Source organism: Ursus americanus, chromosome 7 (genome assembly GCF_024610735.1).
Source record: "Ursus americanus isolate L20-20 chromosome 7, mUrsAme1.1.p, whole genome shotgun sequence".
Taxonomy (NCBI): domain Eukaryota; kingdom Metazoa; phylum Chordata; class Mammalia; order Carnivora; family Ursidae; genus Ursus; species Ursus americanus.
Genome location: NC_142133.1, coordinates 14,867,224 through 14,881,109, shown reverse-complemented (window position 1 = coordinate 14,881,109; position 13,886 = coordinate 14,867,224). Strand labels below are relative to the sequence as shown.

Sequence of the window (13,886 nt, the reverse complement as noted above, 5' to 3'; positions counted from 1 at the left end):
GAAACAGAGTCTGATTTCAGCCATGTGATGACAGAGAATAACAGTCAAACCTAGCATATCCCAGATACTCCTTTCTTTTTTTGTCCTTAGGAAGCACACATAACACGACTTGTTACTTTTCTGTGCTAACATACCATCTTTAAGGGTATGATATCCTTAATCTGAAAGATCATTATGATTACATTTAAATCTGGCTCCAAACTAGATTTTTAATTGTGACTTAGTTAAAAGATCAGGCTTTGGAGCTAGTTAAGAGCTCAAATTTGGAGTGTCATGGATCTGGTTCATATCTTCGTTCTACCAGCTGAGTTATTTTAGGTAATTTACTTCGCCCATCTGAGACTCTGTATACCTTAAAAAGTGGGAATAATAATATACCAGCCTCATAAGATTACTGTGAGGTCAACTAGATGATGTTTCTAACGTGCCGGGTAATGAGGACATACTCAATGAATATTTGTTGTTTTTACTGGACTATTAACTATTCCCCAACCTGACCTGAGCTATATTTTCCTGTCTCCAACCCTTTAAACATCTCTTTTCCTCTTTCTACTGGTTGAAATCTTCTTAAAGACCAAAAGTCACCTCCTGCATGAAAGATACCCCTATCTGGAAACAAGCTCTTTCTCCTATGTACAACTTCTGTGCTTCACAAAGCCACTTATTAATTTTTGCCTTGTGTTATGGTTATTGTAAGTTTTGTCCTATTTTGGCTAGAAATGAAATGTCTAGTTTCATTTCAATCTAGATATCTTTTTCTTTAGTCTAAACTGGCTGAGGTCAATGCAGTTGCGTAAGCACAGTTGTTAATAGAACATCTAGATCATCCTTAACTGCTGTTGCCTATCCCACAAGTTGAGTCAGTACTTATTTTGGAATCCCGTGTGGATTGAAGGCATTTTCAGACCTCCCCAAATTGAATTCCATGCCTTTGCAGAGCGTGTGTGTCCAGAGCCTTCCTAGACTTTACAGACTAGAAAACAGACAGACCATGAAAGAGGATTACATACCATTTTCTGTCATCATCTAGAAATTGTCACGATGTCCTCATGTGCGAGTGATTTCATTGTGTTGGGTAATATGGGCCATGAGGAAAACTGCTGCTATATTATGAGTAGAATGAAGTCCAAAAACAGCCATTTTAGGGGTTGCCACACCCCCATGTCTCTTCTGTTTTTGCCATACCATTTTGGTTGATCAAGAGAGCCAATGACAAGTATGTGATTTTTCCTTTTTCTTGAATAAGATGCTGGGAGGTAGTGCTTTGTGCTGCAGATTATGCTGGTTTGTACATGTCACAGTGAAACCTGGCATTCTCTCAAAGAGTATCCTGCATTGAGAATTTGATTCACTTCACACAGTTAAGCTTGAAAGTTGTTATGTTCTTGATTTAACTTGAAAAATTCCAGCGCTCACTTCGATAAAATATTAGCTAGTATTTAATTGTTATTTCCATTTTGGCCATTATGGAGACACTGCAAACACTAGTTTCACAGCAGGACTAGGACACGCAGCACCATTCTGATGGACTGGGCGACTGTGTACCGAGCATGATTTGGATAGGTAGCTGATGGGCCGTATTCGCACTGTTGTCTCCTGCATTACTGCTGATGTACCCATTTCTGACCCTTACAGTCAAGGCTGAAAAGTGTTTTCAGAGAGTAAACAACCATCAATTTAAAATTCAGATCTAGGATAGGAATAATCGTATTAACTTGACAAAATATTTACTTGGGGAGGGAGGCATCTTCTATACAAAAGCCCAGTAAATGTTTATTCTTAATTTACTAAAAACTTGGGTCAGATTTTTAAGAACAAAAGTTGGTCAGAGGGCAAAAACTTTCAGTTATGAGTTAAGTTCTGGGGATCTTATGTACAGCATGGTGATAATAGCTAACAACACCGTATAATGTACTTGAAAGTTGGTGAGTAGATCTCAGGTGTTCTCACCACAAAAAAGGAATGGTAATTATGTGACGGGATGGATGGAGTTGCCATGGTGGTAATCATTTTGCAGTTATAGAAGTGTATCAAATCAAGTGGTTGTATACCTTAAACTTATACAATGTTATGTGTCAATTATGTCTCAATAAACCTGGGAAAAAAGAGAAAGAAAAGCAAAAGTAAAATTAAGCCAATAGATACACAGGATTCTGTAATGAGATAAATGGATAAATGGATCCCAACAGTGCTCACAGCCTAACAGTAGTTGGGACTAGGGTTTGGGGAGGCCCTGTAGAGGTCCTGCCTTGCTCCCTGCCGTAGAGCTACAGTAAGGCCAGACAGTGACAAATACTCCCTTACTGAAGACCTTGAATTAGTGAGTACATCTTAACCTCTGTTTCTTTTCCATTCCTGTTCAAGGATTTAGCATCTCAGAACTCTTCCTTTAGAATTGCATTCAGAGGTTTTGTCACATTCCTCCCAAACTTAGCTTTCTGCCCAGCAAGGAAGGAAGTCTTTTGGCTAATAAGCAGCTGTAATGCAGGGAGTTTAGATTGTTGTTTTAAAAAACAAAACAAAACCCAGCAGCAGTAGAGCAGTGACATTCGCAGATTTGACATTCATAGTTTTGACTGGGAGCAACCCAGAAGGCGCATGACTTGAGGTGATTTGTAATTTTTCCGAGCGGTAAGGCACTTAGCCCGCTGAATATGCCTAGCACACCTCCGCACATCTAAAATTCACCACGGCTTTCTTCTGCATTCGCATGCCGGCTAACTTCTGCAATGATAAAAACATGTTTCTTGATGGGAAGCTTGCCCGAAAAGAAACCCAACTACAAATTCTGTAAAATAAGTGAAGATTAGGTAAACAGATGTAAGAAGTTATTTGCAAATTTGAAAGGTCTTACATTTTTCTGGACTTGCCCACAAGAGTTGGCAGCATTCGGACATGAAAATTAAGGCAGAATCATTGCTGACTTTTGATAAGTGATGTCTTAGCATGTGTATCAGTCAGTCAGTTACCCCCCGCCGTAGCTCCTGGGGAGCTATGGTTAGACAGCCGTAGACTGCCTTTTCAGAAAGAGGCACAGCATCATAAAAGGGAAGCCAAACCTAAACTATAAAGATGATAAATAGACAGATTTTAAAGGTGATTTTTTTTCTTCCTGTTAATAAAGCCCAAAAACATCATACTGTAATTTCCAGGAAGTAGCATTTATCATATTTTCAAAAGTGCCTTCACAAAACAGAAACATGGTGAAAGAATCTACCCACTTGACTAAGCTGTGGGGTTCTTAGGAACTGACTGTCATGTCTCGTGTCTTATGGACTGTTCCAACACCCCTCCCCCCGTGATGTTGAAGGCAAAGGCTGGTAGAGGAAACTAGGAAGTTGCAGAACCCAAGGTAGTACCTAACTTTGCCCTAGCTTATTCTGGAAGCAGTACAGTCCCAGACTGCCTGGGTTCAGATCATGCCTGTTTGAGCTGGGAAAGTGATTTAACCTCCCCATACCTCAGTTTTCTTGTCTGTTAAATGAGGATAATAACAGTACCTATCTCATGGCATTACGTGAGTTTTAATATATCTAGAATTCTTAGCACCTGGGACAGAGTAAGCTATTGTTGTTGCTGTAGCTATTATTACTGGTTTGTTGTTGTTACGTTTGTTTATTTATTTATTTAGGTAATCTCTACGCCCAACATGGGGCTCGAACCCCCGACCCTGAGATCAAGAGTTGCATGCTCTTCCAACTGAGCCAGCCAGGTGCCCCCTTATTGCTGTTATTTTTGTTGTGATTGCAGAGGAGCTGTCAAGCTGAGCCATTAAAGAAAAGGGGGGTGTGAGGGGTGCTTGGGTGGCACAGCGGTTGGTCGTCTGCCTTCGGCTCAGGGCGTGATCCCGGCGTTGCGGGATCGAGCCCCACATCAGGCTCCTCCGCTGTGGGCCTGCTTCTTCCTCTCCCACTCCCCCTGCTTGTGTTCCCTCTCTCGCTGGCTGTCTCTATCTCTGTCGAATAAATAAATAAAAAAATCTTTAAAAAAAAAAAAAAAAAGAAAGAAAAGAAAAGGGGGGTGTGGTTTACAACTGTCGGTCTCCCAGGGAAAAATTGTTTTACCACGTGATCGGCTATAATTTGGGTCATTGAACATTGTTAATACATTAACACTGGGTCTTGGGACTAGAGAAAATGCTGTGGTTTCTCTGCTGCGTGTGTGGAGCAGCCTGTTAGCACCCAGTGGAGGAGAAGTGGCAGGGAGTTGCCAGCCAGCCGCAGCCGTGTGCTTGCTTCAGTCTCTCTCATCTCCAGAGGATTGGCCCTCTCCTTCTCTCCTCTTCTTCGGGCTTGGATCACTCAGTCTGGAGCCTGAAACTCAGCAGGGTATTGATCTAGTGTCCCATTATCTCCCTCCTCCCTTTCCTGTCCCGTCTTACTATGGATTTTAACGTTAGCCTGTCTTCTGACTTTCTGTGTGACCATAAGCAAATTGCTTTGACCTCAATTGCATACTCTTTAAATGGAATAAAAATGGCTCTGCCCATTCAGAGGACAACCAGGGGTTTTATGGAAATGACAGATGTTAAGCATTTTCAAATTCCTTAAAAGGAGGATTCTTTGACAGGACCAAACTCATAGTAAGAAGGCTATTTTCCCAAAGAGAACAGTCCTTACTAATACCTGGGCTTTATCCCCCAGTAGTGCCAGAGCTGTTTAATTCCAGCTCTGCCATCTAGCCTAGTGGCTTTGCGTACCACTTTTTTATTTGCCCTCTTCTTTCAAATACTCACAGGCACTAATCCACGTTATGGCTTTACAGCCAGTAAATTAAATTATATGAATTCTAAACACAGTGTTTTTGAGCTGTAGAGAGTCTACAGCCTTTGAAACCACTAACTTAATTTTGTCCAACTCATACTGAGTAACTCGAAAAGAGCCAAACTTTTTCCTTTTGAATTTGGTTTGAAAAATAATAATAAATTGTTCCCAGGCAGTGGTCCTGGGTGCCAGATTTTATCTGGGATCTAAATCATCTGTCTGCATTGAATATTCCCCGAAGTAAAGGGTTAAGGAGTGTTAATGAAGAGGTGATCTATGATAGCTTTTACCTTACCTACAACCTCGTGGTCTCAACTCTGTGACTTTGGGCAGATCACTTAATCTATCAGAGTTTTGATTCCTTTATCTGCAAATCTACACAATAAATTTTTGAGAGAATTAAATGAAGTCATCTCTGTTGAGCACTTTGGAAGTATGCTTATCCATGTAAAATCCTACCTCTAAAAGAACAGATGTAAGTGGAAGAGTATTTATTCTGACATACTGTCATTGCTTAAAATTAGACTTCGTAAGCTCATTCAGAGCAGAGGCTCTGTTACCATCTTCCATAGTTGTCTTCCACAGTAAATGAATACTTAATGAGGAAAGCTGAGTATGCTTTTCTAAATTATTTTTCAGATGCTTCAAAATGCTTCAGTTTTGTCACATTACTTAGAAGATTTTTTAGCAAATCTTGATGTAAGGGTGTGTGTATGTCTGTGTGTATGTGTGTTTAGAACAACCAGACTCAATGGAAAGAGGATGATCAAGCTGAGTAATATAGGGATGTGGGGGTTTTCTCTGGTTCTTTTTATTGGAGGGGGGTGTTGTCGTTTTAAAAAATGTAAGAAAACTAATTTTCCTTTGTTGCTTGTAAATATATTTCTAAGGCAATTCCTAAAACAGGATTTTAGAATTCTTTAGAGTAGTAATCATATCATTTCAATACATGATGCCTTCCTATTTTTATGTACTCATACTCATTTGGATGCATATGTATATACACTTGGGTTTTTTAATTATAGTTTTAATTATATTATCATCACACCGTGTACCATAACCTAGCAAGTGGTTCTGAAATAGGAAAAGCTACATAAAAATCAATATGACAGGGTGCCTGGGTGGTAACTGACTCTCGATTTCGGATCAGGTCATGATGTGAGGGTCCTGGGATCGAGTCCTACATCAGCCTCTGTGCTCAGCAGTGGTCTATTTGAGAATTCTCTGACTCTGCCCCTCACCTTGCTTATGTACCCTGTCTCTCACTCTCTCAAATAGATGGATAAATCTTTTTTAAAAAATCACTACTACTTACTCTTCGTGACATTGGTTATTACTTCACTGATCTTAGATGTTTTGTGTGTGGTGCAACTATGTAAGCACATTGTAACTGACAATTTTTTTTAAAAAGCCAATTGCCTGTACTAAATTGCTAGAATAAAATGAAACGGCTTTCTAAGGATATGTTCTCCTATGCACAATTAATACAGAATGCATGCAGTATCCAGTTTCTATGCATGTACACCAGATCATTGAAAAAGAAGGAAACATTTAGTAAGTTCTTCAGAAGTTGGAAGCAGGTTAACAGTCTGATGCTTATAAACCAAGTCTTTTGGAAGACAAACTGCATTTCTTGATCTATGACAGCTTCTCCTTTTCAGTTCCTCTCGTTTTCGTTTTTGTTTTTTCCTGCTACTCATAAATGCAAGAGTCTGTTTAGATGCAGGGGTGTATTTAAATGCAGGAAGTGCTCCAAAGACCCTCCACGTGATACCAAGCCAATGTGGCTGATGATTGTCAGCCCTCGGCTGCTGCCTAGATAGCTGCACACCATTTAAAACTATATAGACTGAGGGTTTTAGAGGGGAGGGGAGTGGGGGGATGGGCTAGCCTGGTGATGGGTATTAAGGAGGGCTCATATTGCATGGGCACTGGGTGTCATATGCAAATAATGAATCATGGAACATTACATCAAAAACTAAGGATATACTATATGGTAACTAACATAATAAAAGATTATAAATAAAAAAATAATTAAAAAAACTAATGTACTGTATGGTGACTAACATATCATAATAAAAAATAAATAATAAATAGGGGCGCCTGGGTGGCACAGCGGTTGAGCGTCTGCCTTCAGGCTCAGGGCGTGATCCCGGCGTTATGGGATCGAGCCCCACATCAGGCTCCTCCGCTGTGGGCCTGCTTCTTCCTCTCCCACTCCCCCTGCTTGTGTTCCCTCTCTCGCTGGCTGTCTCTATCTCTGTCAAATGAATAAATAAAATCTTAAAATAAATAAATAAATAAATAAATAAATAAATAAATAAATAAATAAATAAATAATAAATAAAATGCAGTTATCTAAGCACTTAAAAAAAAACTACTCTCAGATAAAAGTCTGTAAGAGCTTTCAGAACAAATCCTTTATCCTTTCTGAAAGGGTTACATTTTTAAAAAGTTTGTGTGCAGTTTTCAAAAGCCAGTTAGCTGTAAGTTCTTGTGAGAAATTGCTTGCTGTAAGTTTCTCTGCTTGACTACAGGCTAAGAAAAGCCACTGAAACATTGTCTTCACTGACCTGCCAGCTTCTGCTGGCATAAATGCACTGCCCTTGCACTCTACTTGAATTTATTTACCAATACTTGTAGATGTTGCACCAGCAAAGACTCTTAAGGATTTTGGTCCAGTTCAGCATCTCGGTTTGACAAAGAAGTTAGAAGTTTGAAAAGGTTTTTTGAGATTAAAGTGCAACTCACCCTACTGCCCCTTTGACGAGGCTGCTGAAACAGCAAGTGTGGTAAAGCCAGCACTCTCTCTTTAAGCTGAGCTAAGTGTGCACTGCTATGCGTTCACCTGTGTAAATTCAGCTCCCCGTAGGTAGTGTAAAAGGAGGAACGGGCCTTTCTTTTTTTACCACGTTGGAATTTATATTTAGCCTTTAATATTAAGAGCAGTGGATTTAAAAATATATATTGAATCTGTAGGTTTTGGTGTAACAGATTATTCCTGACCTTTCATTTGTGCCCCACCACTTAACTCTGCAATCACAGTTAAGAGGGCCGGGTTTTCTCATAGAGTACAAACTCTCTTTTTAAATCACTGAGCATCTCCTGGTATTACAAATTATGACCTGCTTTGTCGGTACCTACTTATTTATAAAATGACTGTGCTCTTGCATTTAATGTTTTGTTTATTGATATAATTACAACTGAGTAAAACAAATGGATAAAAATAAGCCAGTACGAAAGTCTCTTTTGAAACTGTTGAGAGTAGAGAGACAGCCACAGGCACTTTGCCCTTGCAGCACCGTTCTTCATGCCGTGTGTTGGGCCCCAAAAGCACGTGCTAATAGTAAGTTGTTCCTAAAGTGATGGACTTTCATCACTCTGGTTCTTTGGTGCTCTGTGGGGTGCCACGGTACTTTAATGTAATGAACACAGTCCTGGGCTCCCAAACTGAATGGATATATCTGAAGTCTTACCAATCTTGCGAATTTCTTATTCTTTGAGGAGAATCTTACAAAGACTTACTCAGGAGGGGAGAAAGGTTGCATTTGTAGCAAGTTTCTGTTGAAAATATCAGCAATTTTAGGTTATATGAGTATTCTGCTTGAAAAACAAGCATTATCTCTGCTGCAAGGTCTGTATTTTAACTTTGTGCAGATGTGCGCTAAAAGAACATGATGTGCTTATTTGTTGCATTTATGCGACTTTCTTACTGTAAGTAAGATGGATGAAATTACATATTAAATAAAAACAGCAGCTCAGGCCGCAGTCCTTAGCAAACTGAAAAAGCCTTGCAGAGACAGTGGAGAAAATGATGCTATGACTTTAATAACTCAATGACTTTTGAGAGAATTGTCTACATAAATGCATTTATGTAGTAATTTCGTTGTGGAATTTATCAGTATTAGCTGTCTCCTGTTTAAAACTAATCTGCCATTTAATTGTGTTGGTGAAATGTTACCAGAAGCATTATGTTTTCTATCTTAACCAAACACATGACTTATTTTGACATGACTGCAGTTATAAACAGACGCACACTGATATGTATGGCATGAAACTCCAGTCAGTGAAAATAGCTGTGTGGCCGTGGGCAAATTATTTTAACTTCCCTCAACCTCAGCTTTCCTTTTCTGTATAATAGGACACCTAGCTTTTAGGATTCTTGTTAGGATTGAATGACTACCTCTATCAAGCACTAGCATAATGCCCAGCACTTACTTGTCAGTACTGTGTTCCAAGCTTCATAAAGCGCAGTGTATTTTTATATGGTATTTCCGAGGCAGAAAGTACTTTGTATTGAGTGTTACTTATTGTACTGAATTCTAAAATGAAACTTTATTGCATGTTACTTATCACACTCAACTCCAGGGCCAAAATTCAGAAAATGCAGAATAAATTTTTCTTAGGCTGTTTAAAGAATGCATGTTTCTTGAGTGATTACCTGGTGTAAAGCATTGTTTCCTATCGTTTGCATTTGAATATATTTGAAATCCAGTAAGGGAGAGGTCGATCTGAATTCTGTTCCTTCCCAGTTCATTTTATAGTCCCTCTCCCCTTTGGTTTTGCTATTTTCCTTTTTCTGTAAGCCTGTTGTAACTTTAAGAAAGTTTTCAGAATAAAGTAACATTTGACTTTGTTCCATAGTCATTTAAAAATAGGGTTGATCAATATGAAGTGTTAGCTAGGAGCACAGTTTGGTACTTTTTTATTGATTTCAGTTATCAGGCTTCTGTAGATGAGAATGAAAATGATACATGAAATATGCACCCAGGTTAAACAGACCAATTTTCTTCTTACATCTGCAACTGCTATAAACAGAATTCTTTATTTGGAAGTGACTTTGGTAGTGGTTAGTCTCTCTCTCTCTCTCTTACTCTCTCTTTCTCTCTCTCTCTCTCTCTCTCTCTCACACACACACACACCCTCCCTTAAGACTCCAAGCAGCCTCCTGAGCCAGTGTTTTTGTTATTGAGGCCAAGACTTATACAGTACTTCGGGAGTTTTCTGCCATTTAGTTAACTTTCATTAATTATAAAATGCCATTCAAGGTTATAGATTTACAGCCCATGAATATGCTTTGGCATTTAACAGTTGATTGTAAGCCAGAATCTTGAGGATTTGGAAGATGTTCTACTAAATAGCTAGTTGCAGACTGATCAAGCCAAAAGGGTAAATACCAGGGAAGCCTGCTCAGCAGGGCATGCATTATTTAGAAAGTTGTACAGAGCAGTTGGCTGTGGTCAGAAGTTGTCATGTGTCATCTGTCCCATCAGTCAGAGCTTCAGCAGCTGTTCCCTGTCACCAGGGCCCTTATGTGCTACTGCTTGTCCCATAGTACTAAAAGATACTGGCTGCATCTGCGGGGGGCTGGGGAAGCCGTGGACACTCAGATTTACATTGTATGTCACACTGGCCACCAGTTTGGACGGAAGCTCATTTCCAAAAAGACCAAGCACCAGTTCTTTGGTCTTTCATTAGACCACTAACCAAGATATATTCTCAAGAGAATTAGTTGGATTTTGGAGAATCTATCCATTTTTGACTAAAAATATAGGATGGAAATGTAAGAAGATTGCCCACTTGAACACAAAATATGCTCTACATGAGAGATGAGAGTGTTTCTCCACCAGGTGCTGGGTTATCAGTACTGCATGATCACTGAAGAGGCTTTTCTGGTTGAACACAACAATGCAAAAAGAGACTAGAAATGACAAGCATTCCTTTTGTGATAATGCAGCAACCTGCCAAATGGGATACAACCCAGTTCTGATGATTGACAAGCCTCCAACAGTTTCCTTTTTCCCTTCTTGTATTCCAGAGACATCCTTAGAGGAAAGGATTTGAGGGCATTAGTATCACTATCTGTCTGATTACTGTGTTGACATTTTTAAAGTGCCATTAATCATAGGAAATGGAACTTAATGATGTCGAAAAATACCCAGCCAAGAACTATCAAGAAAGTAGTAAGCTACAGCCCAATATTCAGATGAAATTAAAGGGGGAAATGGCTTAACTCTTTCTTTTTTTCTTAATTAACTTATTACTGAACTCCAAAGCTAAGTAATTGAGAGGGAGCAAGCAAGGGAAATGGTAAACATAGCAAAGGGAAATTGAGAAAGGCAGATACTTTTATTTTGTAAATATTGCAGCAATAATTTATACAGTATATAAAAACAATAGTCATCTCAAGATTATGTAATTAAGGTCTTACTTGCTTCCACACCTCCCATTTTGTAAGCAAGTTACTTTTTCTTTTTGATATCCCCTCCCATATTTTTCCTGTGGACTCTGAATACTTAATGTACTTGATACAGTTTAATCCACGTGAAGCTTGACTTCCAGTGGAATCTGAGAATTAGTAGACTGACAGTATGCTTGCACTGGTAACGCTGTCATCATGGGTACTCAAAAGTACAAAGCAGTGATCTGGCACATGAATAACAAATTTTCATTTGTCGAAAACTGGCAATGCTTACTGGATATTTTGCTGGATTTTGAAATCAGTTCACTTGTTTGCCTGTTAGCTAATTTAAATTCAAATGAGTATTCCTAACTCAAATTTAGGAAACATGAGGTAAACATAGGTATCCTTATTTAGAAAATATGTACAACACTAAACTCTAATGAACATTACACTATAAAGCATTTCTGAGGCTGATTTTGAGAAAGTGCTTCATTGGAAAATAGCATAAGAACCTAAGTCCACCCTCTCCTTTTTTTTTCCGGGACAGGTCGTTCATTACAGCATGAGACACATAGTAGATTTTTAGTGAAAACTGATGGATTGGTTGATTAATGATATATGGATCTGAGATGAATGAAATTCACGGTGACCTGTATAAGGAGTTTGGAAAATAAGTAATATTATTAATAAGTGCTGGGGGGATGTTTGTCCCTGCAGGTTTTTGTCATTCATCAGAGGGACACTGTATGAGATTGGAAAGCCTGAAATGGAACAAAAAATAAATTCGTTCCTTGAAAAGGAAGGAATAGAGAAAATTGCCGAAAGTTTGCAAACAACAGTTCACACCTTACAGGTCATCATAGATGGTCTCAGCCAGCCTGAAAGCTTTGACTTTCGAACAGGTAAATAATTAAATTTGAATAACAGCACCTTTCATTTACATAGCTTGCATTATCTTCTGTGGCCCTCACAAGAAACCTCTGCCGTAGGTAAAAGTGATATTCTCCGTTCTGTACATGTGAAAACTAAAGCATCCTGCCCTTTCTTCTAAGTCATTGCAGTTGGTTAGTATCCAGAGCCAAAGCAAGAAGCCCCGTCTCCCAACTCCTTGTCGCTTGCTTATTTTCCATCACACTAGACTAAATGCATCACGCATTGACTGCTGTGTGTATGGAGGCACATATTTTTCATGATCCTTTTGTAAGCTGTTCTTATCTTGTAGGAGCCAGAAGTCCGAGGTCAGGCATTCAGTTCATACACTAAAAAGTGAAGCTTCTTCCTAAATTGCAGCCTTCCAAGTTCCTGGATTTTGTGTCAGTGGACACATTGAATAATAAGATACTATCTCTCTATTGATTTTCCTTCTAATTAAAAGAGCTCTCAGCTTTCAGCACAGGTAGATGGTGAGGGAAGCATAACAGCCATAGCTGTTGAGAGCAATGACCCGATGAAAAAGAACTAAGGTATCAAGTGACCCACTTCCTAAGGAAATTTGAATAGGAAGCTCTGAGATTTAAATGAATCTGCACTTGTCTCATAACCAGTTTTAGATACCATGTTTAGGGCTTGGTTCTTTTCATTCTGAGTTAGGCTCTGTTTAGGGGGTTAGACGTGCCTCTTTGTGAAAAGGTTTAAAGGAGTTCAAAAACACACCCAGTAAGGGGCTCTGACAGGCTCAGTTGGAAGAGCATGCAACTCTTGATCTCAGAGTTGTAAGTTTAAGTCCCACATTGGGTGTAGAGATTACTAAAAAATAAATAAACTTTAAAAAAACAAACAAACACACCCATTAAGTTCATTATGCTATTCCATCAACTTTTCTCTCAGTCAGAAATTAATTTTTTTAAAGGTGGAGAAAAATATAAGATCTATGACAAAAATGTAGGAGTAGGAGCCTCCAGGGTGGTCCATCCAAGGTGGATGTTTCAGTAGACAGATCCTTCTCTATTTGGAGGCCTGATACCCTTGTATGTGTATTCCCTGGGTATTGTTGAGCAGGATACTAAGGAGAGCAATAGTTTGCAGATCAGGGTGGGCTATGAGGCTGATATGCCTAAGACACCACATTAGAAAATTGGTAAATATGCTCTCTCTAGCTGCAGGCCTCCTGTACTGGGTTTTCTTGATCGTTTTTCTGTCTTGGTGTTGATTGCTCCATTATCCCAGTTATACTACAGACTCAGAGCGAAGATCAACATTCAGATTATATGGTTCAATTAAACAACCAGCTGGTAAGTACAGGTCCTCACCTTGTCATGGCCTTCGTGAGCAGAAATTCTGGACCAAGCTTACCAGTTATTACAGTGTTTATCATTGTGATAAGTGAAATTTCAAATAAGTCTCTTTAAACTCACTTTGGAATTGACCTTTGTCCTCGTGTAAGTCGCAATTTTCAAAATGTCTGAAAGCTTTCATTTTAATACTAAAAATATCCCCAAGGGGGAAGGCAGACAGTCATACTTCTGAAGAGGTAGATAGTATTTTGGATGTTTCCTACAGGTTTTATAAATGTTACATCTCTTCTTTTCTTCATTTTCTCAAAAGTATTTCCTTCCTTGATGCTTCTTTCCCCATACTCATCCTGTCTTCTGACAAAATCGATTCTATTTTATTAACACTCTGGTTGCCGGTTAGTTTCCATAATTGGATTCATCAGAAGCAGCCTAGTGACAGCCGACTGAATATGTAGCCTTGGCAATCAAAGTGTTAAAGTTTGCCTGGTACATGGAGGATTTTCTGATTTCTCAGTGGCCCAGGCTGTCTTCAGGAACACGTTAAGTAGTTCCTGACTCTGATTTTCCATGCAAAATTAAACTAAGCAGCTGATCAGGAACCCTTGGGGAATCTGTAGCAGCTGGACGTCTATAAGAGAAAAGAATTTCCAAGCATAAAAACAATGCCCGTGAGACCTTAGAGACCATCCTACCTCTGCCCTGATC

At 39.2% G+C, this 13,886-nt stretch overlaps 1 protein-coding gene across 3 annotated transcripts in view; it reads left to right on the top strand.

The window, feature by feature from the left end:
- SRBD1 (S1 RNA binding domain 1) overlaps positions 1–13,886 on the top strand; it is a 197,550-nt gene that overhangs the window by 181,324 nt on the left and 2,340 nt on the right. For all 3 annotated transcript variants that reach the window (XM_045787914.2, XM_087863365.1, XM_087863364.1), the window contains one exon: positions 11,665–11,849. In XM_045787914.2, coding sequence (XP_045643870.1) covers positions 11,665–11,849 — 185 coding nt within the window. The remainder of the gene's footprint in view (positions 1–11,664; positions 11,850–13,886) is intronic.